Source organism: Vicugna pacos, chromosome 20 (assembly GCF_048564905.1).
Source record: "Vicugna pacos chromosome 20, VicPac4, whole genome shotgun sequence".
NCBI classification, from domain to species: Eukaryota; Metazoa; Chordata; class Mammalia; order Artiodactyla; family Camelidae; genus Vicugna; species Vicugna pacos.
Genome location: NC_133006.1, coordinates 23,700,158 through 23,725,028, shown reverse-complemented (window position 1 = coordinate 23,725,028; position 24,871 = coordinate 23,700,158). Strand labels below are relative to the sequence as shown.

Sequence of the window (24,871 nt, the reverse complement as noted above, 5' to 3'; positions counted from 1 at the left end):
CACACGTCACAGCCCCACCTCCGCCTGTGGTCCCTGACACACTCTAGTTCCTCCCTGACTCCAGCGGAGGGCTGGAAAGCAAGCCTGGGACAGGGTTTCAGGTTAGGGTTGCTTATTGCGGGCCTCATGGACCATGGCCTGGAACACTTGCTCTAAGAAAATCCTTCATGGTTTTGCAAACTACCTCAATCGTGGTACTCTCACACCCACACTCTCCTGCCAAAGATTAAGTGTGGAGATGAGATTTGCCCTTGACTAGACCCTGCCCACAGTAATCCCCCACAGCCCCCGCCTCCCCCCAGGTGGCTGTCCACACCAGCACACCTGTCTGGCCTGCTTCCCATTCCCTCTCTGTGCCCCCTGGGACCCACATTCCTCCGGCCCTGTGTGCTTCCTCATCAACAGTGACTCAGTTTATTACCAAACCCAACGTTTATTGAGAACAAAGGAAACCAGTTAGCATAGAGGCCCAATTTCAATTCATCAAACTTAAGCTGAGGATGGGGGTGGGGGGTGGCCTGCCCTGAAGTCACCCTCCCAGGGAGGAACCAGCTCTGGGAGAGAGGGGCTGTCAGACCTCCAGGGCCTGGCTGGGATCTCTGGCTGAGGAATGTGTGAAGGGGCGGGGGAGAGAAGATGGTAGCACCCTCAGGTGTGGACTGTGAGCAGCAAGGGCAGAGGTGGCTGCTGAGCAGGTGGCCATGGGGCGGGGTGGGTGGTCCACTCTCAGGGGTTGACAGGGGGCAGGGAGCTGAGCTCAGGCAGCAGCTCCGGGTGGGGGTCCAGGCGGGCCAGGCGGCTCTGCTCCAGGGCAATGGCCTCAGCTGAGTGCTTGCACTTCTCAGAACCACACTGACAGGTAAAATATTTGCTTTTGATGTCCCAGAAGCGGTCACCATAGTCGAACCTGTCAGAGGAGCACAAGAGGTCTGTGGGACCCAGCCCCACGCCAAAGCACCCAGCCCATGGGCTCTAAGCCCTCCCACGTTCTATGTACCTGTGCACCAGCACTGCCTCGTAGGTTGGTGGAAATGAAGACTCTCAGGCCCCATCCCAAACCTACTGAACCAAAATCTGTGAGGCTCAGGACTGTCTACAGCGGAGAAGCTCTGCTCTAACGCACACATGGGAACCGGGCACTCTCCAGCCTTCTGTTTTTGGTCCTAGGCTTGCTGCATCTCCCATATCCCTGGCCGAGCCCCAGGACACCTCACCCCAGCTCCTCCCCAGTCCGGATGTCTCGGGAACTGAAGAAGGCAATGCGTGGAAATCTCAGGTCTTGGTGTAACATGAAGACACGGACAGGGATGATGTTGGGGTCACACAAGTGGTTGATGAAGCGGCTGATGTTGCCGTAGTAACGGGCATCGATGCAGTACACCTCTCCATCCTGAGGGAATGGTGTCACTCATCACGTCCAACACTACCCTGCTGGCCTGACCAAACTCCCCACCCCTGGCCATCCAGTCCCTCCTCCCCAGGTTTCCATCCTTTGACTGGGGAGGGACAGAGGGGTCTCTGCCCACCTTGTTGTCTAAGTCGAAGAGATAAGAATCATCCTCCCTCACGTCAGCCTCAGCATCAGAGATCAGCTCTCCGACATACCTGTTGAGCACGGGTTACTGGGAGCAGGCTCCAGGCCCTGTCTCTCCTCACCACCCCAGGAATCCTCTTCTACAGCTGTCCCAGTCACTGTCTGTGAATCTCACAGATCAACGCTGCTGGGGTGGGTGACCCAAGGCACAGTGGGCCTGGAGGACAATGGACATTATCTGGAAGTGGGTGTGTGTTGGGACAGGCCTGAATGGTCTCTTAAATTGGCAAATGGGGCTGAAGGGCAGTTTTTTTTTAAAGGCCAAAGGAGATCTAGATTAAGTTTGAAGGCCATGGAATAAAAAGCTGGAGGTCAGGAAGAGGTTACAGATGCTGGGAAGAGAAAGAGCTGATGGATGGAGAGGCCCCTGGGGTAAACAGAAAGGTAGCTATTTATCACCTCCATTTTGCAGACCAAAAAAAAAACGAGGCTCAAAGAGACTGTTACTTGGGCAAGGACACCCAGTGGCAGAGTGGGGCTCAACCCAGGTCTGTCTGTCTCCAGTTGGGAAAGGCAGGGGAGAGGGAGGAAGACACAGTCTCTGTGGTCTGGGCAGAGCAGAGGCTTGGAGGATGGGGGTCAGAGGAGGCTGGCTGGAGTAGGGGCAGCAAAAAGAGGTGGGATCCAACAGCGAGGAGAGCAGGGAAGGGGGCCTGGGAGTCAGCTGTGGCACTGCACCCAGCCCCTCGCCCCCAGGAGCCAAAGTATGCCCCCCCCCCGCCAACTCACTCGCAGATGAAAGTCCCCTGGGGAATGGTCTGCAGGGCGCGGACCCCCCAGCCCATCTTGGCTGTTCGGTAGAGCTGCAGTCGCACCCTGGGGATGGGGGAGAGGGTGATATTGGGTGGAGTGACTTGGAAGCGCCCCATGGGAGGGAAGAGATAAGGGGTGAGGGTGGGCTGCAGTGGGGGCCTCACTTGATGCCACTCTGTACTACCCGGTTCTTGCAGTTTCTCCAGCAGGAGCATGCCTGGTTACACTCGAAAATCAGTGGGGGCTCAATCTTGTTAAATTCCTGAAGCAGCCGCCCATCCTGGGATCAAGGGAGGGGAGGACAATGGTTTCTTATGGTGCCCACTTCAGCTGCCCAGGGCTCTCAAGACTTCACAGAAAAATCCACCGCTGACCCCAACCCAGAGACAGGGAGGACAGGCTGGGGGAGGCCACATATGCTCTGAGTTCAGGGAACAGGAAGCACACAATCATTGCCCTTGATTTGCATAAACCTGGGCCAGGCCCATCTCTGTCCTGGTAACATCCTAGGAAACCCAGGTCTTGCCCTGCTTTCTCTGCCACTTCCCCAACTGGGTAGGAGGTGAGGGACAAGGTCACAGGGAGCTGGTGTCAGAGGCCAGCTCCTCCAAAGGAGTGGATAAGCATGTGGCCAGAGCAAGGGCACGTACCTTGTCATACCAGCAGCGAATGCTGAGCTGGCCACACAGGCAGTTGGAGCTGGAGCAGTCATCCACACACGTGCAGTGCTGGGGCGGGAGGCAGGGTCAGCTCATCCTCCCCCAGAATGAGCCCCCCAGCTTCTAGGGCTCCCTGCTCCCTAACAGCTGTCTTTTCTCTAGGGTCCACATTGTCCGGCAGTGATAGTGATGGTCTCAGGGTGAGGGGGAATCAAGATACTGCTGATGGGGGTGTCTCCAGGGCTACCGTGAGCCCAGGGGATACCTTCACGTGTCCTAGAAGAAGGACCCTTCCCCAGGTGGACACAGGCCCACACCGGAGCTCCTTTTCAGCCCCACCACCTTGGCCAGGTACTCTTGACCCACAGCTTGCCCAGCTGTACTGGGCGGCTCTGGGTGTCCCTCTGGCAGGGCCCAGGCCCCGCACTCACCTGCAGGTGGGTGATGTTGCGGTCGATGTTCATGGTGGACGTCTCGCAGTTCTCCGAGATGTACTTGTAATCCTCCGGGCAGGGCTCCCCGTCCACGCCGTTGACACAGGGAATGGGCACATTCTCGTAGCCCCGAGCCACATCCCTGGCAGGAGGAGAGATGGAGCTGGGTGACCAGAGCATGGGGTGAGGGCTCCCCTAGGTGCAAGGAGAGAGTAGTGGGAGGGGAGAGGGTGGTTCTGGCGGTTCATCAGGGCATGGGGAGTAAAGTTCCCAGATGAAATGCAGAACACGCCATTAAATTTGAATTTCAGATAAACAAGAAATAGTTTTTTAGTATAAGCGTGTCCCAAATACTGCCTGGGACACACACTAAAAGAGTATGCACTGTTCATCTGAAATTCTGGTGTAACTGGGTGTTTTCTATTTTTATTTGCTGTATCAGGCAGTCTGAGCTGATGAGTGTGTGTTGGGGAGCAGGGGGTGGTTCTGGGGACCCAGTGGGGTGTGGGGCGGGGCTGGGGGATGTCCTGAGGGTTCAGCAGGGCCTGGGGAAGGGCAGGAGGTGGTTGTGGGTGCGGGGAGAGCACCGCTCACCGGCAGATGATCTTCTCAGTGCGGATGGCCCTGTTCCCCACCCCTAGCCGCAGCTTGCGGTTGAGCTGGAGCGCAAACCACACGTCAGAGCGCTCAGGAGTCAGGTCCCACGCGGTGTCCCCCTCTTTGTTCCGCAGCTCGGGGTTTGCACCACGTGACAGGAACAACCTGGGAGAGGACAGGAAGCCCATGGGGTCCGGGGCCGTGAAGGGGGCAGAGGGGCGTCCAGGTGTGTGTAGGGGACAGGGAGCTCACAGCACGCAGTCGTGATAGCTCTCCCGGGCTGCGATGTGCAGGGGCGTGTCCCCGTGGTAGTTGACAGCGTGGAGGTCGCAGCGGGCGTTCAGGAGGACCTCAGCGATGGCGGCGCTGCCGGTGAAGGAAGCCCAGTGCAGGCAGATGTTCTCCTCCTGTGGAGGTGGGAGGGGAGAGGTGGCCCAGGCAGGGAGTCCTGGAACACAGCCTGCACCTTGCTCAGGGGCTCGGGGTGGTTACCACCTCCCCCATCCCGACCAAACTCTCACTCACGTTGTCTGTGAGGGTGACGTCAGCACCCCGGGTCAGCAGCATGCGGATCACCTCGATGTGTTTGTGCTCTGCGGCCCAGATGATGGGCGTCCACCCCCCACTGTCCTGTGGGTGGGAAGGGAGGGAGGTAGGGGCTCGGGCGGCAGCTCTGGCCCTGCTCACCCAAGCAGCAGGTGGTCAAGAGCACAGGCTCTGGAGCTAGACTCCGAGCCTGAATCCCAGCCCCACCACTCACAGGCTGCAGGGCCTTGGGCAAGTCATTTACCATCGCTGGGTCTTAGTTTTCCCATTTATAAAATGAAACTAATACTGTCTACTGCTCAAGGCTGTGAAGTAATTTTTCTCTTTCTAAAAAAATACGTATTTCCTAGGTCTGCCCACTCAAAAGCCCTAGAAGCAGAGACCCAACAGCAACAACCACCCTAGGAACACAAACTGTAGTCTGAAAAATACTTCCCACTTAAAGGAACCAGTTTCTTAGAGAAATGATTGATTCTGAGTCTGGGGCAGGATATGCACTGAAAAGGATGCTCTCAAAGGCTACTGGGTCATATCAAAAGCCATAGGAGCCAACTTCAAGGAGCTTCTCTTGGACAAAGGATGGAACAATTCAAAGAGCAAGAAAAATATAGACCAAAACACATCTAAAATGTGAAAAACTAAGAGCTAATAAAGAATCTCACTGGACAGCTCCAGAGATTAAGGCAGCAACTTGTTGTTTTGAAAACAGATAAACAGAAAGAAAGAAGAAACAAAAATCGATGAAGAGAAATACAAATAACGAAGGAAAAAGAGATGGGACAGACCAGAGTAGCGTGAAATGCAGGGAAAGCGTCAAAAGTCAGATGAAAGAGAAAGGAGACCCGAAACTCCAGGCTAAGCCAAGGACCCCAAGGGCTGAGCCCGAGGCCAGGCCGCTGACCTGGGCGTTGACGTCCACCTGTCCCGTGCTGAGCAGCAGACTGACCATCTCCAGATTCCCAATTTTGGCTGCGTGGTGGAGGCAGGTGGAGCCATCTTCCTCCTGAGGGAGATGCGGACAGGTGAGTCCTCTGGCTGGCACCTCAAGCCCAATCCTTGAGCCCAGGCGCCCGCCCGCCCGGCTGCCCACCTTGCTGTAGACGCAGCCGCCACGCTGTACCATGTAGCGCGCCACCTCCAGGTGGTTGTTCACCACGGCCTCCATCAGCGGTGTCCGCTGCTGCTTGTCCACTGCGTTGATGTTGGCTCCAGCCTGCAAGGACGGGGCACATGGGCTGGCACCAGGGAGGCCCTGGGTTAGGGAGGGGGTCCAAGGGCCTGATCAATGAGGCGGAGGGCCGGGCCCGCACTGACCTGCAGCAGCACGTGGCAGATCTCCACAGAGCCCTTCTGGGCAGCCGCGTGCAGGGGCGTGCGCTTGCTCTGCTGGTCGCTCTGGAAGTTGGGGTCCAGGTTGTCCACTGTGGGGAGAGCCCGCCACACCGGGAAAGGGAGGGACAAGTAGTAAGTGAGCTAGGGAAGGGTGGCACCTCCTCCAGGAAGGCTTCTCAGGGTCCCAACCTAGGTCAGGGACCCCTCCTGAACCTTCTCTGTGCTCACTTCCGCCACAGCACTTCTCAAAGAGTAGGAAGTTATGAGCACCAGTTCTGCCTGAATTCAAACCAGCCCTGCCCCTGCCTCTTAGTTCCACTGTGCACTGGGCAAGGGAGTTAACCTCTCTGGGCGTCTGCTGGGAGACTTATGTGGCTGGACCTGCACGAGCACTCAGAACAGTACCCAGAGCCTCTGTGCTCATCGCTACCACAGTCCCCATCACCACGGGTTATTTGTGTATCTGCGTCCCCCACCCCACTGAGTCCTTAGGGGCAAGGATGACATCTTCACTACTGCGCTCCTGGCCCCGAGCCCAGTGGCTGGTATATAATCGGTGTTCAGTCAAGGTCTGCTGAACAAGGAGCAGAGTACTCACACAGCATCAGGATCACCTTCTGCAGCTCCCCCTGCTTCACTGACAGGTACAACTGCCGGGGGTGGAAACGGAGTTTCTTCCGCCTGCCGTGGTGAGGGAAGGGGTAGGCTCCTCAGATTCAAGCACCAGGCCCAACCCCTGCAGATACAGATCTCCAGCCCCAGTCCTAGGTGCAGTGCCCTAGAGCAACCCCTACTCACCTCTCCGACTCCTGGATGACCAGGGCCTTTTCCAGGGCCTCCCGGCCTGGCCCCGGTGGCAGCCCCACAGCTGAGAGGCAGCCCCCATTGGGCAGGGTTAGGGAGGGCCCCGAGCTGTCAATGGTGTCAGCCAGGGGGTCACAGGGTGGACGCCGGGGCTCCCCATGCCCTCGCATCCGGGCGCTGTGGGAGAAGGTGTGGATGTCTAGGGGAGAAGGGGAGGGGGCAGAGAACAGACACAAGGGAAGGGCAAGGCCAGTACCTGGGCTGGGAAGTGTCTGCTCTCCCAGGGGCATCCTGGGCCAGGGGCGGTGGGGCAGGGGCTGCAGCGCCAGCCGGTGGGGTCACCCCATCCCCCCGGGGGATGGTCACCTCCTGGGCCTCAGATGCATCCTCCCCGCAGTGGGGACAGAAGACCATCCCGTTCAGCTGGGACACACAGGCCTTGTGGAAGCGATGGGCCACACGGAAGTCGGGGTGGCACTCCAGGAAGGTGCCCTGGGGGCAGGGAAACAATGTGGTCGGGCTCCGGGAGCCCCCGCCCCTGTGAGGCACGCTGCCTGTCTGCCCCACTGGTCACTCACCGCTGTACAGAAATAGCCACAGCCTGGGCAGCAGTGGTGTTTGACCATACGGGCGCGGTGGGTCTCACAGAGCACCATGAGTGCCACACGGCTTGATGGTCTCATGGTCTCCCGCTTGAGGATTGCAGCATTGCAGCCTGACAGCTGTACGCAGTGAGGACAGGAGAGAAAAGGTGAGGCCGGGGCCTGGGGCTGGATCCCTGGTGTCTCACCTACCAGCCCTCAGGCCCACCTCTCCATCCACACTCTCCGTGGCCATGCACTTGTGCCCCGCTCTCTCGCTGATGCGGTCTATCTTGGGTGCCTCCATGCGACAGCTGCAGAGGGGCAACTCCTCAAATCCGCGCTCTGTCTCCAGCGAAGACGTGTCATTGGACACCCCTTGGATGGAGGAAAAATCTAGCTGAGGGAGGCCCAGCCCCTCACTCACTGGGACCCCCTTTGGGGCCTTTCACCCCCACCTTGACTTTCCCTCCATGCTCCAGAACCCCCAGAGTCTGGCCATGGACACCCCGGCTTCAGCGGGGTCTCCCTCCTCCCCATTCCCTCCAGCCCCGAGGGCGCCCCCTAGTGGCTCCCTATCCCAGCAATTGGCAATTACCAGCGTGGTTGGGGGAGAGGGTCCCCTCGCTGGGCAGCTCCAGGGACCCCAGAGGGACCTCCATGTACTCACTGGGGCCTGAGGAGCCCACACCATTCACTCCTGACACAGAGACAGAGAGAGTGAGAGTGCGAGCTCACAGGTGCCTGGACGCGTGGGTACATGCGGGTGTGCATGCTGAGCGTGTGTGTCCATGCATGCTTTCTGGGGGCTGGGAAGGGGCTGGAGGAGGAGACCCAAAGCAAGGGACACTCCTCACCTCGTGGCTCCTTGGCCCTTGGAGGCTCCCGCTTCCGCCTTTTCCGTGACGGCTTCACCCACGGGCTGTCCTTCCGCCACTTCTTCTTGGCTTTGCGCCGGCCACTGGAACCACTCTAGGGAGGAGGAAAAGAGTTAGCGAGCCCGGCCCCGAGCCCACAACCCCCTCCTCTGAGGACTCAGGCCTCAGGCCCCGCAGCCCCCATCCCTCCGGGAACACCAGCCTCCAGCTCCTACCCTGTCAGACTGGTTGCCTGACTCTTCATCTTCCTCTTCTTCTTCTTCTTCCTCCTCCTCCTCCTCTTCCTCTTCCTCCTCCTCCTCTTCCTCCTCTTCCTCACTCAGTTGTTCAGCCAGAGCTTCAACCTCAGACTGAGAGAGAGGCAAAATAGGGCTCTCAGAAATAATGACCCACAGGCCACAGCTCTCTTCTGGGGAAACTTGGGAGAGAGGCAGAGCAGGACACAGAGGATGAGGGGGAAACAAAAAAATAACAGCAGCTCCCCAAGGATGGCTCCCTGGTGGAGATGAGTGGGGGCAGGAAAAGCGAGGAAAGCGTTTGATAAAGAGAGGCGGTGTAGAATATTAAATGGTATTGAAAAATAAGCTGCCATGGTTACATGCAACAACACGTATGAGTCTTGACAACATGTTAAGGAAAAAAAAAGGGTAAGTTCCTAATGACAAAAGTATAGTACAGTGTTCTTTATGAAGTTTGTAAATAGGCAAAACTAAAAACACTAAATGAATTTGTAGCTACTCACTACTATATATAAAATACATAAACAACAAGGTCCTACTGTACAGCATGGGGAACTCTATTCAATACCTTGTAATTGCCTATAATGAAAAAGAACATATATGTACAAATGAATCACTATGCTGTACACCAGAATTAATATAACATTGTAAATCAACTATACTTCATAAAAAATAAGGCAAGCAAGTAAAATTTCAGAAGAGAACAACAAAACAATCCACAGTAGATGAAAAACTAATCAGAAACTTTATAACGAGGATCAGGCTGACATCTCCTGAATCCACTGATCAATCTTAACTTCACTAATAAAACACCAGATGTTCTAAACCTGATGTGATGCAACAGGAAACACTTGTACCAGCTATCAAGTCTTACCAAATTGAAAAAAAAAAAAAAAGGCATCTGAAGCTGATCACACTTTTGGATCTATCAGTCTGTAAGGAACATTGGGTAGAGTTATGTGTCAATCCCCACCCAAGCAGCCAACTCCCAAATACGAATTCTGTAGGACAACTGACTTGGTTTCCTCAACAAATAAATAGCAAGAATTTTTTTTTTTTTTTTAGAAGACAGGGAACCTATACATCAAGAGAGACCTAAGACAAATAATCAAATCAAGGTATGGATCTAACTCGAATCAGGACACACAAAACCCATTTATGAAACAACTGAAGAAATGTTAAGACTGACTAGTAGCAAGGTGATAGTATTAAGGAATCATTTGTAAATTTTTTCAGGTGTGAAAAGAGTAATGCAGTGATGTTAAAAAACAGAGAGGGGTCTTATGTTTTGAGATACATATTGGAGTATTTCTAGATAAAATGATATGGTGTTTGGGATTTGCTTTGAAACAATCCAGTAGGTATGGGTGCACTAGGGGAGGAACAGCTGAGAAGAGCTGTGTATTGATAATCCTTGGAGCTGGGGTGACAGGCTCCCTGGGGGCTATCTATTCTATTTTTGTTATATTTGAAAGTTACCACAATAAAACAAATGAAAAGCAAAATAAGACCAAGCATTACGTTGCACAGGCAAACATATATGTGAAATAAAACCAAATAATGAGCAAAGGAATAAACAAGTAAACAACAAATAAACCATAAAATGGGACGTTAAACCCTCAGTCCAGGACGGTGACTACCACTGTGGAGAGGGGCACAGGGAAGAATGAGGTAGGGCACACAGTGGAAATAAGTTATAGACAGGATGGGGCAGTGAATTAGTGGGTGTTCAGAAAAGGAAAGAGAAAAAAGGGGGGCAGGAAGGACTGGAGAGCCAGCCCTGGGCGTGGGGGAGTGCTGGCTGGGAGGGCCGTCGGCTCCCTCTCACCTTGCTGTCAGAGTCCACTCGTTCATCCACAGAGTAGGAATCATAGTACAGACTGAAGTCATCCCCCACCACTGTCTCCCACTCCTCCAGGGACCCGGGGTCCCCTTTCTCCAGGGTCATGTCTCCCGAACCCCGGGCAGAACCCAACTCCTCCGACTAGAAAAAGTGAAAAAAAAAAAAAAAAGGAAACTGCTGGCATTCCCTCCCTAACCCTCCATTTCCCTTGAGGGTGAGATGGAGCCCCAGCTCCTGGGGTCCCTGGGAGCAGCCCCCCAGGTGGAGAGGCCCTCTTCCCAGCCTCTCCTGGCTCACCAGGCCACCTCCTGAGTTCAGCTTCCTTCTTTTGGCCACATCTGGAAAGACAGAAAGAGGAGTCAGGCCTGTATTCTAAACCCTCAGGACAGGCCATATCAAGGCACAGGTAGGTGGGGGGTGGGACTGACCTGAGGTCACCTTCCCCAGCGAGTGCACATCATCACTCATGCGGAAATGCTGCACTTCAGGGGGCCGCTTCTCAGGGACTGGGGGCTGGGGGCCAAGAGGGAGTACATTTAGGGTCAGGGAGCATCTATGGTTCTGCCTGGATTAGCCTAGAGCCCCAGGTAGGAATGGGCTGGTGAGCCACACCCTCAAAAATGCCATCAGAAGCTCCGTGGCGATAACAAGAACAGTTTCCCCAAGAGGAAGTGTGTTGAGCACATCCAACATCTAATGCTTGCTGAACTCTCTGAGCACACCGCAGCAGGCCTTTTCTCCCCATTTCCCAGATGAGAAAACAAAGGTTAAGGTCTTGACCAAAGCTACCCAAACCATACTTAGAACAACATGATACCAAGAGCCCTAAAAACACTGTTGTAAAGCTTCTGAGATTCTGGGTCCCTTGTCATTTCCCTATGTCATTTCTGTGGCTCTCAACTCCTTCTCTATAGAGATTCACAGTCAAACCTTTCAAAGGGAGGAGGGGGCAGTTTCACAGAAGGGAGGGAGAAGGGAGGAGGGTATACCTCAGTGGCAGAGTGCATGCTTTGTGTGCATGAGGTCCTGGGTTCAACCCCCAGTACTTTCATTAAAAATAAATAAACCAACTGCTCCGCACCAAAAAAAAAGGGAGGGAGAATTTCCCTTGGGGCTTGTTTTGAGGTAGAAAGGAAAAAGTGTTTGGAAGTTTCTCTACTCATTAACATAAGAGTTATTAAGACATTTACTACATGATTAACTCTTTAACATTTGTATATCTACTCCTCTCTCCTTAAGAATGTAAACCTCAGGATGATAGGAACCTGTCTGCCCACAGATTAAGCCTCAGTCCACAATTTGAGACACAGTAGCCCCTCTGTAAATATGTGAAGCAGTGATTGGGTAAGAAAAGGCCCGAAGCTAAACTGTAAAAGAGCAGCCCACCAGGGATTTCTGGTTGATTACCCCGTCTCTCCCAACCAGCCACAACCCTGCCCCTAAACCTCACCTGTCCATTTCCTGGTTTGGACATGGTTTTTCTGGCTCGGTGGATCTTGGGCTGCCCCTCGGGGCTGGCAGTGGCTGGAGGGGGTTCAGGCCCTGCTGCTGCTGCCCCCTGGGCCCCAGGCATACTCAGCAGCCTCATAGCCAAACTCTGGACTGATGGAGGTGATTTTCCTGCCCCTGTCATCGACATCTTGGCTCGGCTGGGACAGGTACCCCCCTTGCTGGGGGAAGATGGGAATGACTTTGTGGCATGGCCTGGAAAACAGAAGGCAGGCAGGAGGCAAGATAAGAGAGATGGCAGAGTCAGAGAAGACCCCACCTCACCCCCAGACTCTTTTGCCTCTCACCCAGCAGGATGCGGCCCCCATGGAGGTCCCCATCTCCCTCAAGATTCTCCGGTTCCTCCCCAATTAGCGGTGTGGTCCCTACAGGGGTGTCTGCCCCCTCATCGCCGACGGTGACAGTAACAGAGGCTGGGGAAGAGGGACCAGCAGGCTCCAAGGAGTCGGGGTTGGCCTTGGGCAGAGTCTCCTCACTACGAGGGGTATCCCCCAAAGAGCCATGAACTGTAATGGAAGAGAAAAAGTTCAGGGCTAAAGGCTCAGAAGATCCTGTGTTGGGGGAGGTGAAGGTCCAACCGGGCCCGGTTCTGCTGCACTCACCTCTCTCGGTGGCTCCTCTGGGCTCCTTCTCCAGCACCAGCGCCCCCATCTCAGCGGGGGCCTCCCCCTGGGAGGGGACACAAGGGATAGGAGAGCTGGTCAGTCCGGTAGGAAGGTGGGGGGCCCAGGACGCCTGGGCCCTGGGAAGAGAGAGTAGGCTCCGGGGCCTACCTCTTCCTCTGTGGGGGCCCCCTCTTCCGCGGCCTCGGCTGCCCGGAGGGGCCGCACGACCCCTCCCCCGAGCACGCATCAGCCCCCTCCCTCTCGGTAGACCCCTCATCTCAGGGACCGAGAAGAGAGGAGGGGGAGGGGGCGGGGCCTCCGCGCCCCGGCCCCGCCCCCTCCTCCCGGCTGCACGCGCCGCTCCCCCTTTGTCCCCCAGGCCCCGGGGACCCCGGGCACCAACCCCTCCAGCGCCCGCTGCCCCCCAGCCCGGTGGACGGCCCCTCGTGCCCCTCACGCGTGTTCCTGCGGCCCCAGCGCCCGCTGCCCACTCGGGGGCAGCCGGCGGCTGCACGCGCGCCTCCGTGCCCACTCCCCCCACCTCCCACCCCCTGGTCCCCTCATCCGCCCCCGGTGCTGGCCCTCCGGATTGCTGCAAGTCCCGCCCGGGCCCCCCGGCCCCGTTGCACCCCCGGAGCATTGCACGGGCGCGCGCTTCCCCCGGGCGCGCGCGCGGGCATGCACCCGCCTCTCCCCCTCCCCTTCCGCACCTCGGCGGCCGCCGCCGCTGCAGCTCCCGCCGCCGCCGCCATCGCCGCTTGCGCGGGGGGCCGAGCCGGCGCGCGGCCGCCCCGGGTCACGTGGGCGGGGGAGGGAGGGCTAGGAGGAGCCTTAAAGGAGCCACTACGCGCTTTCTGGCTATCTTCCCTCGAGAGCGGCCTGGGAGATGGCAGTGGCCGTCCTAAGCTGGGGGCTGCAGGAATTTCTGCCATTCCTGGCCTCAGCCCAGCGGCTAGCTGAAGGCGAGGCACGCCTTGAGCCCAGGTGTGGCTTCTCCATTCCCCACCTGGTTTTAGGTAACTACGTAGCGTCTGAGCCTCCCGGCTCTCTAGGCAGTGGCTGTATTTCCAGTCCTACCCGCGTGTGCTTCTCCTGCTGCTGGTTGCTTTCTAGTTTCTGGGTCACTAGACAGAAAGCTCGGCCTCAATTTTGGCCTCGCTTCTCTAACGAGCAAGAAGGGGGCGATGGGGATGCGCGGAGGACACATTTAATCTTGGCTGGTTTTAGCATGCTGCTTCAGGGTCCCCTGGAGCAGCGACCCCTTTTGAAAACCTGGGGCTAAATGTGTTTTCTGTTTATGCCAGACGTGTTACGCCACCACAAGCACTAGGGATCCAGGTAAGCCCCCAGAGACCCGAGTCATTACTGTCTGGTGACAGTAAGTAACCTTTTTTTTTTTGGCCAAACACTTAACAAGGATAGCCAGGCACTCCGTGGGTCATAGCCCAGCCAACAGTGGAAGTATGAATATTACACCAAGACACACAACTTTGGCAGCAATAGAGTACCATCCCTTTAGGTATTACATTATGGTCAAATTTTGGATAATATCTGTATTTCACATGCAGTATTTGACACAGGCAGGTGGTTGGGATATAGGGCACCTGAGGCCAATTCAAGGCCTCCTGGGAACTGTAGTTCTTTTTGGTTAAGGATTCCAGAGTTCTCTGGGAATTGTAGTCTTCCCCATACCCTAATCTGAACAGTGGTTTTTAGCTTTCCCAAGGACATGAACCCTTTCCTCAGACCAAAAACAGGCTCAAACACAGGATCCTGCTTACAATTTTGGTGGGCACCACAATCACACCTAGAATCCCATCCCTAGCCCTGACACTGAACTCTTCAACTAGAGGAGCAGGTTGTGTTAAAGCCTCTGCCAAACAATCATGGAACCTTATGCTGTGAGGTATCTGCCAGTTGTTCAGGATGTAGAACTGGGGAGGGAGGTTCTCTGGCCAGAGGAACCCCCTTGTCACATTCCCCTTCCCCTGTCAAGGCTCCTTCAGGCATGGGCCTGCATGAGTTGTGACCTTGGGGTACTTCGCAAATGGCACCAGAGGGTGAAGTGGGACAGTCATTTACACACAGTTGCCAGACAAAGTATAAAGAAAAAAAAGTTTTTTTTTTATTTTGTGGAAAACAAAAGCAGAAAAACTAAAACCCCAAACTCCAGAAAAAATCCTAAAAAATACGTTTTGTTTTCTTAAAAAATACTGTATAAGTCTCTACTCCTTTCCCTCCCCCTCAACAGCCCTTCTTGTGTCCTCTCATCTAAGTGCCCTACCCCCCACCCCCACCACTATTCGTAGTTCTTGCTATTGTACCCCGCTTCCCAATATCTACCAAGGATGCTCACCCCCATGTTCCCCTACCTTCCACCTTACTTTGTTCTCCCTACAATTTTGGTGAGCCTTGTACCCACAGTCCCATTCCCCCAGCATGCAAGAACTGTCTCCCCCTTCCTTTTCTGGAATTCAATAATCCTTCCCCCTACCGTTCCCTCTCCCAAGGATCTATTCTAAGCAGGAGCAATTAAACTGCCTCCTGCCAAATCCCCTCCCACTTCCCACCCACCCACCCCCTACCTCAAGAAATGTCAGAACCTCTTCCTGGACAGCCTTAGCCGGAAATAAAACATTTTCCAGCCTTTTCCCCTCCTCATCCCATAGGACCTTTTCCCTCCCTCCACATATCCATGCACCTCTAAGAGAAGAAAATCTTTCTTTGGGACCCCCCTCCCCCCTATTCCCTTGGCCTTCTCAAAGAACCCTCTTCCTCTCCATCCTTTTCTTCTGAAGAGGCAGTCTTCTAAGGAATCTTCGGCCTCTCCCTCAGGATGTGTGTGTCTGCTCAGGCTCCTCACCGTACCTGTCTGCCCCCGACCCCCCACCCCCTATTCTCCTGGGCCAGGGAGCCCCTTTTCCACCTAGCCCAGGGACCCAGTGCCTGCCCTACTAGTGCTAGCGGATGAGGACGTTGATTTCAGCCACACTGGCCTCCAGCACGTTCTCGGCCGTGGTCTTGCCGTGCTGCTCCTTGAGGTGCCGCCTAATGGCAGGCTTGTGAGCGAAGCGCACGTCGCAGTAGGAGCAGCGATAGGGCCTCGCTCCAGAGTGGAGGTTTAGGTGGTCGTGCAGCGTGGACTTCTGCGTGAAGCACTTGCCGCAGATGCCACACGAGTGCGACTTGACGCCACGGTGCACGTTCATGTGGCGGTTGAGGTTGCTGCTGTGGTTGAACTGCTTGCCGCAGCGCGGGCACATGAAGATGAAGTGCTGTGCCCGCATATGGAAGACCAGCTTCTCCACGCCCTGGAACACTTCCGGGCACTTGGTGCACTTGATGTTCTTTAGGGGATTTCCACTGGAAAAGCCTCCGGGCAGGGGTCCCCGGCTGCCCCCTGCCCCCAGGCTGCCCCCCGCCCCCCGGGCAGCCATGGCCACCGCAGCTGCTTCCACTAGACCTGAGGTGGCCCCCACACTGGCCCGGCCTCCGGGGATCAACAGCAGGCCCTCCCCTTCCGCGTCCTCGGACAGGCTGTAGCAGGCTTTCACCACGCCCTGTGGTGGGGCCACGGTGCTGGGGGGCACGCTGCTCTGGGCCAGCTCCCCAAGGTGGCTGCCCACAGAGCCTCCGATGCCCAGACCTCCTCCCAGGCCTCCGGGAGGTTTGAGCCGGTGTGCCACCTCCAGGGCTGATTCCACCTTGACGATGCAGATATCAGACACGTCCTCGTCCTCGTCCTCATCCTCTTCCTCGGCCTTCAGCTCCAGGTCCTCATCCAGCGGGAACTCTAGCTTTACAGGCCTCAGGAGTGGAGGGGGAAGAGGGGGTGGAGGTGGGGGTTTGGGGGCTGGCTTTGGGGTCCTGGCAGGAGGGAGGAGGGATTTGGTGGCACTGACACTGCTCACAAGGCTGGCATCGCTGACCCCATCCTCTTTGAGGCCTATTTTGGGCTCGATGAACTGGCTGAGGGCGTTCCGGCATTTCTCCACCACGTGCTCCATCTGCAGGTAGGAGGCTGCCGTCAGGTAGTTAACGATGTCTCTGACAGCGAATTCCAGGGCTCCCGTGTAGCAAGAGAGAAGCAAGTCAGCCACTATGCGCGCACTGTGCATCAGGGAGACCTGCAGCTCAGAGCTGGGGTTCAGCAGGAACTGGTCCCGCAAGAACGGCGAGCAGGCGGCCAGGATGACCTTGTGGCCGCGGAACTTGAGGCTGTCGGCCACAATGGTCACGTCGCAGAACCGCTCCTCTGCGCGGAGCTGGTTCATGTTCCGCAGCGTAGCGGCCTCGTGGCCAGGCAGCTGGAAGCGCAGGACTTCCACCCCAGAGGCCATTGTGGCGGGGGTGGGCAACCCTGGTTGGGAAGGAAACCGGTCAGAGACAAAGGTCTCTGGCTTTCCTAAGCCAAGGCTCCAGGCCTCGCACCCCCATTCTTGCCTGGCCCTCCAGCATCAGAGCACCAAGTCTTTAAGCCTCTTCCTCAGTTTCCCCAGCCCCCGGGGAGGCGCTGTCCCTCGGAAAAGAGGGAGGCGTGGTTCCCGGGGGCGGGGCAGCGGCGTCCGCACTCCCCAGCTCCACCGCCCGCGAGGATGAGGCGAGCCCGCGCGCCCACGGGGGAAGATCGGAAAAAAGGGGAGCAGAGGCCTGGGGCTCCAGGGTGGCCCAGGTTGCAGCCTCTTCTCACCCCGCCCCCTTTACCCGCTGCCTCATTCCTCCGCCCCCCCCTTTGCACGTTTGCACGCGCCTTTCACGTCCTCCCCCCGCCGGCTGCACGCATCGTGCACGCCCCCCCCACGTTCAGAACTCCTTGGCACGCCCCCCCCGCCCCACGACCCTGAGTGCACGCGCCTCTCACCTGGCCCGGTTCCGCGCGGTTTTTTTCCCCCCCAATTTCCCCCACCCCCCCGGGGTCGACTGCGCCCCCACACACGGGCAGGGCCTGGGCAGCGCGCAGGCGCGGGGGTGCACGGGGCGCGCGCGCGCGCGCGGGGCTGGCTCCGCGTGGGCGTAAGGGAGGAGGGGCGGGGGCGGCTCGTGCCGTGTGTTCCAGGCCCCGCGCGCGGCGGCGTCGGCTAGAACTCAGAGAGAAGGAAAAGGGGAGGGAATTAAAGGAGCAGGATTCCCCCTTTCCCGACCCTCCTTTCTTCACCAGCCCCCCCACCCGGTTAAAGGGCCGGACGGCCTGGCCTCCCCTTTGGCCGCTATTATTTGTCCGCCAGAGCGGAAATACGTTCCGCACCCCCCCTCTTTCTGGCTCCCCCTCCTCTGTGCCTCCGGGCCCCGCGGCTGGTCTGCGCGTGCGTGCCAAATGCCGCGCGGAGGCCCGCTCGGCTCGGGCCCGCCCCCCGCTCCCGGCGGCCCGCGGCGCAGCCTGCTCTGCGCCCCGCAAGGCGCGCCCCGCCCCCTGCGCTCCCCGCCTGCCTGGCTTCCCGCGGGCGGCGCTGCCACCTGCTCATAGGAGGTGGTGCGGCACTGACCCAGCTGTGCGGAGCGGGGCCCGGGTTGCAATCCCCGCCCCTCCCGGGGTCCCAGACCACCCGAGACTATCGGGGATGTTGGTTGCTGTTGCCCATGTCTGCATCCCCTGTTCACAGTTCCTCCAGCCACACTTCCAGACTTTTCCAGGCCTTCTGAAGCTACTAACCACCCCAGCACTCCTGTCCTAAAAGATATTTAACTTCCTACGAGGCCAAACAATCCAGTGTCGTTAACTTCCTCTCTGTCTCAAAATCTTGTGAAATCACACCCGTCCTGCCTCTGCCAACATTCTCAAAATTGATCCCAATTTTTTGCCAAGGCAAAAACCCTCGTACTGTCAATGACCTTGACCATTTCACCCTACTGTACAATTAGCCCTAGTACTAATTGTTCTAATTATGTGAATATTTACATTAATAAGATTCTACTATCTTTAATCTTTCCAACCACAACCGTCCTTCCCATCCCTGCCCCTCCACCAGATTCACAAGGTCAAAGCTCCACCACCCTCAATTCTGCACGTTTGCTTTCTTTGTCACTCCCAAATAAGCTGCAGTCTCCACAACTTCACCACAGGCTTTTATTGAAGACTTAAAGACTGGTTCCCTCTTCCTTGCATCTCTCATACATACACTCATTTCCCCACACATCCAAATGCAGGAGAAGCTCCTGTTTCCTGCCAACTGGATTTGTTTGTTACATCCTCCAGGACACTAGAGCATTTTCCTTACATATTAATTCTGATGGAACTGCTGGTGATATAATGTGTTCAATACCTGGTTTCCCCATTAGATTGTAAACTTCTTGATTGTATGAATTATGTCTTGGGTTATGTTTTGCAAATAAAAGCCATACAATAAATGACTGACTGTTGAAGTCATTTCGCTTCAATTTAGTCAGCATCCACCCATAAAAGTTTGATGCTGACTTAAACCGAATCCTGAACTCAAGGGATGCCCTTTGATGGGGCAGTGGGGGCAGTGTTCCAGTGGTGCCTCTAATCTGCCTTTCTCGTTTAAGTTCTTTGACTTTTATGTCTTCACCCAGTTCTCTATTCTAAAATCCCTCTTTGTAGAAATATCTTTGTTTTTAGGCCACGTGGATTCCAGGAAGAATGTTGGCTTTTGTGTCAGACATACCTAAGCTCAAAGCCATATTCCACTACTTATGAAAAGAGGGCCCTTGGGCAAGTTACTTAATTCTCTGAATCACAGCATCGTTATCTTTGAATTGGAGGCCCTGGATTCCTCACAGAGCTAATGTGGAGTTATGTGAGCCTGGCATATATCAGGTGCTGCATCAGTGAGAGCTCCTTTCTCCTTTGACTAATTGAAAGACAGACTTAAATTTTCAAAGAACTGTAACTAAAAATTCTGCTTCCCTCATTAAGACAGGTGGTCCTTGGTAGCAGGTAGAGTTGAGAGCTGGTGACTCAGGTGCCTAGCCCACCCAGTTACAGTTTTATATGGAATCAAGTTGTGGTGCACAAGGCTGACTTTTCCTGTATAGTCTGGTGAGAAGCTGTTGTAGGAGTGTTTTCACATATACCCCACATAGGGATATCTAGATCCTAGGCCTTTGTCTTCCAACTTCTGCCAGTATAAAATGACAGGACTTCTTGTCCTTGGGTGGCAGGACCAACGCCTTAGCCTAGTGTCAAGAACAAATAAATTCAGGATTCTTGTAGGGTTGAGAAATAAAATCTGATTAAGGATTCAAGAAAAAATTAGGAGACAGAAGTTCTGGATCATATAGTAAGATCCAGTAATCCTACTCCTGGGCATGTATCTGGAGGGAACTCTAATTTCAAAAAGATACATGGCACCACAATGTTCATAGCAGCACTATTTAACAATACCCAAGACATGGAAACAATCTAAATGTCCATCGACAATGACTGGATAAAGAAGTTGTGAGATATATATATATAATATTATATTATATTATATATATATAATGGAATACTACTCAGCCATAAAAGAGAATAAAATAAAATAATGCCATTTGCAGCAATATGGATGGAACTGGAGATTGTCATTCTAAGTGGAGTAAGCCAGAAAGTGAAAGAAAAATACTATATCACTTATATGTGGAATCTAAAAAAAAAAAGACACAAATGAACTTATTTACAAGACAGAAACAGACTCATAGACATAGAAAACAAACTTATGGTTACCAGGGAGGAAAGAGGGTGGGAAGGGATAAATTGGGAGTTTGAGATTTGCAGATACTAGCTACTGTATATAAAATAGATAAACAAATTTCTTCTGTATAGCACAGGGAACTATATTCAATATCTTGTAGTAACCTATGAGGGAAAAGAATATAAAAAGAATATATGTATGTTCATATATGACTGAAACATTATGCTGTACACCAGAAATTGACACAACATTTTCAACTGACTTTACTTCAATTAAAAAAAAATTAGGAGATAGAAGTTCTAGATTCTAGCCAGGTTTGAAGTCCTCAGGTCCTCAGAGGTTTTAGTATTCTCTTCAATGAAATGAAGGGATTGTCCTCTGAAGTCTTTTCTGGCCTTGTGTCTACAAAAGTTCAATCTGAAAAGGGGTGTGTGTATTTTTGTGTGTATATTTAGGAGAAGTGGTCAAGGACTAGCTAGCTCCTGGCTTAGTGCACTGCTCTTGGTTATGGACCAAGCAGTGACCTAGTAGGAAATGTCTAAGTGGTAGAAAAGCTTAGACACTTCCCCGTGGCATTCAAAGTTTTTTTCGCAGTGGGTTTACTTTTGCAATTGTGCTTAGCCCAGACTGAAATAACTATATGCCTTGAGCAACCAATTGAAAAGGAGGAGGGAAGTCTGCCTGGATTTCTTAATCCATAGGCTGATAAGACTTTCTGGTATTACAACAAAATTTCCAACTTCTCATTTCTGCTTGGACCCACACTCTGCTCTGCCCTCACTGTAGAAACCCTGGTGAAAACTGCAGCCTGTTCAGACAATGGTGACAGGTGCTCACAGCTTGAGAAAAGAAACCATATGACACATTATACTGTACACCAGAAACTGACACATTGTAACGGACTATACTTCAATTAAAAAAAAGACACCTCAAGAAAACAAAAGGCCCACACCACTCCCATCTATTTGTAAAACCACCTTTCCTAAATTCCCATCTATCTCCTGCAAAGTATCCCATTCCCCAATCTGTACATCCTCCTAGTAATTCATTTTCTCCAGTTCTTTGGAAGCCTCTCACAGCCTCAGCCTCCGGAACTATTCTTCCCCCCACCTCCTGCTTTTGAGAGAATTTAGTTCTTCCTGCAGCCCATGACCTTCCCCCTCCACACCATCCGGCCTTGCTCAGCACTAAGTCTGGGGAAATGATGGCGGGTTCTGCTAGCTCCTTGTCAATCCCAGGAACAGGACTCTTCCACTTCAGTCCAAACACCCTTTCCTCGCAGCCTCAAGAGTCCTACTCTAAAGCTCCCCGCCTCTCTCTCCTTGTTGCCATGAGCAACTCACTTATGGGCCTGCCGGTGTCCATGCTAATAACCCAATCCACACCCCAATTAAAATATCTTTTTGTTTACATTTTCTTGGATTCATTTGTATGGTTCAAAATTCAAAAAATATAAAAAGGTACGTAGTGAAAGGCCTCCTTCCCACCCCACCCATATCCCTCCCCCATCCGCAGCCTGTATTACTGGGTTCTTCAAAGCTTCTTGGCCTCCTTCCAACAACTTTTACCTTGACTCCATCTCATCCACTTTCTTCCTAGAATCATACTCTGGTGATTATCAGCATCTGGAATTTCATCCTCTCTGAAATTTACAGTGCCAGCATACCATCCTCTGAGGAGCCCTCAGCTTGCTCCCTCCTGGAGCGCAGTGAGTATACCTGCTCTGTTCTCCCAGGAGAACCTCCAGTCATGGGTCTTTCCTTTTCTGTCAGGCCCTCCTCCCTTCTTCCCTTCCTTTCTTCCCAGTCTAGCCAAGGTACCACTCACAATGCATCATGCAGCTGCTCTTGGCAGGCTCCCTTCAGCTGGGCTCCAGGTGCCACTTTGCCCCCTCCCGCAGCCCCTTTCAACTTTGTCCACTCTCCTGAGTACTCACCCCCCCAACCTTCTTCAACCTGGTCCCTCTCCAGCTTCCTCTCCTCTTCCCAGCACAGTCAGCATTTGGTGTTCCTCACTTGCCCTTTCCACTCTCTCTTCACATTCATCCTCTCTCCTAAATTTATTGTGATTATACTATACGCATGGAAGCATGTATAAAATAAGCATTTATAGTTAAAGATGAATGTAACAGACTGCCTGGGCACCTGACAGCAGCTTAAGAAATAAATTCCCAGGACATCAGACGTCCTGCGTGCTCCAAGTTATCTGCATCCCATTCCCTCCCTGCAGACTGAACTCCACCCTCAATTCTTCATGTTCCCTTCCTTTGCTTATCTTAGTTTCACTATCTATGCATTGTAAGTATTTCTAAACAGTATATACTGTTTAGATTTCCCTGTTTGATCTTCACATGTGTGGAATCACTCTCCATGTGTTCTTTTGGGGCTGGCTTTTTTACTCAGCATTATGATTTTGACTGTGTAGCTGTAATTCATTCACTTTCTTTCTGCATGCTCACACCACAATACGTCCTCACTCCTGTCAGTGGACATTTACTTTGTTTAAGCTGATGGTTATGACCATGATGCTGCTGTGCGCTCTCTTCTACTCTTGTCTGGTAAGTTTCTCCAGGGCAAGTTTTCAAACTAGGACGTGTGCATTTCTGTGATTGGAGAGAACTGTCCAAGAGTCAGGTGGACCTGGAGAAATGTAAGGGGACCGTTTCAGATCTGTAACACTCCCATGTTATTCATAAAAATGTGTTACAGCTCAGTTATGACAGCAACCTTGAGCTGGGCAGCACTCGGAGAGTTGGAGAACTCACATTTATTACACTAGCAAGCTCTGGACTCCAGCTGTAGGTTTACACAGGTTTTTATAGGCTGCCAGTTTTACACTTTGCAACATCATATGCAAATAGAGTATAACAGAAGTTGACCAACCAGGAACAAGCTTTGTAGAAATAGCTCAATCAGGAGTGAGAGAAATAACCAATCAGGAGTGAGCTCCATGCAAATGAAGCACTACAAATGGACCAATCAGAAGTTAGGGAAGTGGGCCAATCAGAAGTGAGAGTAATAACCAATCAGAAGTGAGCTCAGGGAACCAATAGAATTTTAGGGGTAAGTAAGTCATTTCAGAGGCAAAAAGTGAGATAGAGCCTCTGGGCCAGGGAACCGAATGGTGCTGGCAGGAGAGTAGTGGCCCTACTTGTGGGGTCCTGCCCGTCTTTTTTATGGGGCTTCCTGCCTCAGTGTGAGTTGGGAAGTTGGTGGGCCTGAGAGCCGCTCCCACCCCCCTTAAGGAGTGGGTATTCCCTCCCCCTCCCCTTGTCCAACCCTCCCTTACTACAGAAAGAAGGCACAAGGGGAAATCCAGGAGGGTCAAAACAACAGCGGGCACCAAAGGGACAGTTTCAAAATCTCACCGAGAAAGTGAGTGACCTCATGACACCATTCTGCCAGATACTTTTTCTTTCCTTTCAACAAAATTGAAGGAGGGCTCATTGAGTGTCAGCTGATTGATTTTTTTTCTACCATTTACATTATTGAGGTGAAATTCACATAACATAAAATTAACGATTTTTTTGATAGCTTAGGTGCATTTTATTGACTTTCTTTCAGAATAAAATTAACGATTTTTAAGTGAGCATTTAAGTGGCATTTAGTCCATTCTCAATACTGAGCAACCATTGAAACATTTTCATCACCCAAGACATTTTCTATCACCCCAAAAGAAACCCCATACCGATTGAACAGTTGCTCCCCGTTTTCCTCCCAGCAACCACCAATATGTGTTCTATTTCTGTGGATTTACCTATTTCGGATATTTTGTATAAGTGGAATCATACAATACGTGGCACTTTGTGTCTGGCTTCTTTCGCATGGCACAATGTCTTTGAGATTCGTCTGTATTAGCATGTATTAGTACTCCATTCCTTTTTATGGCTGAATGATATTCCAATGTAGCTATATACCATAGTTTGTTCATTCATTTGTTGATGGACATCTAGGCTGTTTCCACCTTTTGGCTATTGTGAATAGTGCTGTGATGAACATGTATATACATGTATTTGTTTCTTTTTGTTCTTTTTGTTCTTTTTAACATGTATTTGCTGAGTATCTGTTTTCAGGTTTTTGGGGGGATATACTCATAGGAGATGAATTTCTGGATTATATGGTAATTCTATATTTAACTTTTGAGGAACCACCAAGCTGTTTTCCACAGCAGTGGAACCATTTCACCAGCACATTGTAAGGATTCCAATTTCTCCACATTCTAGCTAACACTTTTTATTTTCTATTGTTTTTGTTGTTGTTTAATAGGTGTCCTAGTGGGTGTGCAGTGGTAACCTACTGTGATTTTGATTTGCATTTCCCTTGTGACTTATGATGTTGAATATCTTTTCCTGTGGTTGTTGGCACCATTTTTATGTCTTTTCTGAGAAATGTCTATTCAGGTCCTTGGCTTATTTTTATTTATTTAAAAAATTTTAATATATATTTTTTTGAAGTATAGTCAGTTTACAATGTGTCGATTTCTGGTGCACAGCACAATACTTCAGTCAGATTTAAATTGAGTTGTTTGCCTCTTTGTCATTGAGTTGTAAGAGTTCTTTATATATTCTGAATTCTAGATCTTTTTTAGACATGATTTACAAGCATTTTCTTCCATTCTGTAGGTTGTCTTTTTCACTTTCTTGATAAATTTAAAAAAAGTGAGAGGGTGGGGGGTGTATAGCTCAGTGGTAGAGTGCATGCCTAGCATGCATGAGGTCCTGGGTTCAATCCCTGGCACCTCCATTAAAAAATAAATAAATAAACTTAATTCTGCTCCCCCAAAGAAGAATAAAAAAAGAAGTGATAAAAATTTCATTTAATAATGAACAATTATTTTAATACAGAAAATTGTCCTGTCAAATGTAACTCT

General features: G+C 52.6%; 2 protein-coding genes and 1 non-coding gene across 7 annotated transcripts; 1 reads left to right on the top strand and 2 right to left on the bottom strand.

Moving 5' to 3' along the window:
- Positions 1-413: 413 nt before the first annotated feature.
- Positions 414-13,168, bottom strand: EHMT2 (euchromatic histone lysine methyltransferase 2). 5 transcript variants are annotated; one of them, XM_072945332.1, is made up of 29 exons: positions 13,085-13,168; positions 12,372-12,438; positions 12,057-12,275; positions 11,711-11,964; positions 10,689-10,773; positions 10,558-10,598; positions 10,246-10,401; positions 8,496-8,528; positions 8,394-8,447; positions 8,158-8,272; positions 7,899-8,000; positions 7,530-7,678; positions 7,298-7,441; positions 6,976-7,211; positions 6,714-6,896; positions 6,514-6,596; positions 5,898-6,004; positions 5,674-5,796; positions 5,485-5,586; positions 4,563-4,667; positions 4,290-4,444; positions 4,035-4,202; positions 3,438-3,582; positions 2,998-3,075; positions 2,512-2,627; positions 2,324-2,410; positions 1,527-1,605; positions 1,215-1,390; positions 414-907 (listed from the first exon to the last, which is right to left on the bottom strand). In XM_072945332.1, the coding sequence occupies exons 1-29, from the start codon at positions 13,124-13,126 to the stop codon at positions 727-729; spliced, it is 3,585 nt and encodes a 1,194-aa protein (XP_072801433.1). In that variant the 5' UTR covers positions 13,127-13,168; the 3' UTR covers positions 414-726. The 5 variants fall into 5 exon arrangements, with proteins under 5 accessions (XP_072801433.1, XP_072801432.1, XP_072801434.1 ...); XM_072945331.1 differs by having other exon boundaries at positions 8,394-8,528; XM_072945333.1 differs by lacking the exon at positions 7,899-8,000 and having other exon boundaries at positions 8,394-8,528.
- TRNAT-UGU (transfer RNA threonine (anticodon UGU)) lies at positions 11,240-11,311 on the top strand. The gene has a single exon. It is a non-coding gene; the product is annotated as a tRNA-Thr (tRNA).
- A 1,862-nt stretch (positions 13,169-15,030) lies between the features above and the next one.
- Positions 15,031-17,650, bottom strand: ZBTB12 (zinc finger and BTB domain containing 12). The gene is made up of 2 exons (XM_072945322.1): positions 17,236-17,650; positions 15,031-16,734 (listed from the first exon to the last, which is right to left on the bottom strand). The coding sequence occupies exon 2, from the start codon at positions 16,712-16,714 to the stop codon at positions 15,335-15,337; it is 1,380 nt and encodes a 459-aa protein (XP_072801423.1). The 5' UTR covers positions 16,715-16,734; positions 17,236-17,650; the 3' UTR covers positions 15,031-15,334.
- Between the last annotated feature and the right edge of the window lie 7,221 nt (positions 17,651-24,871).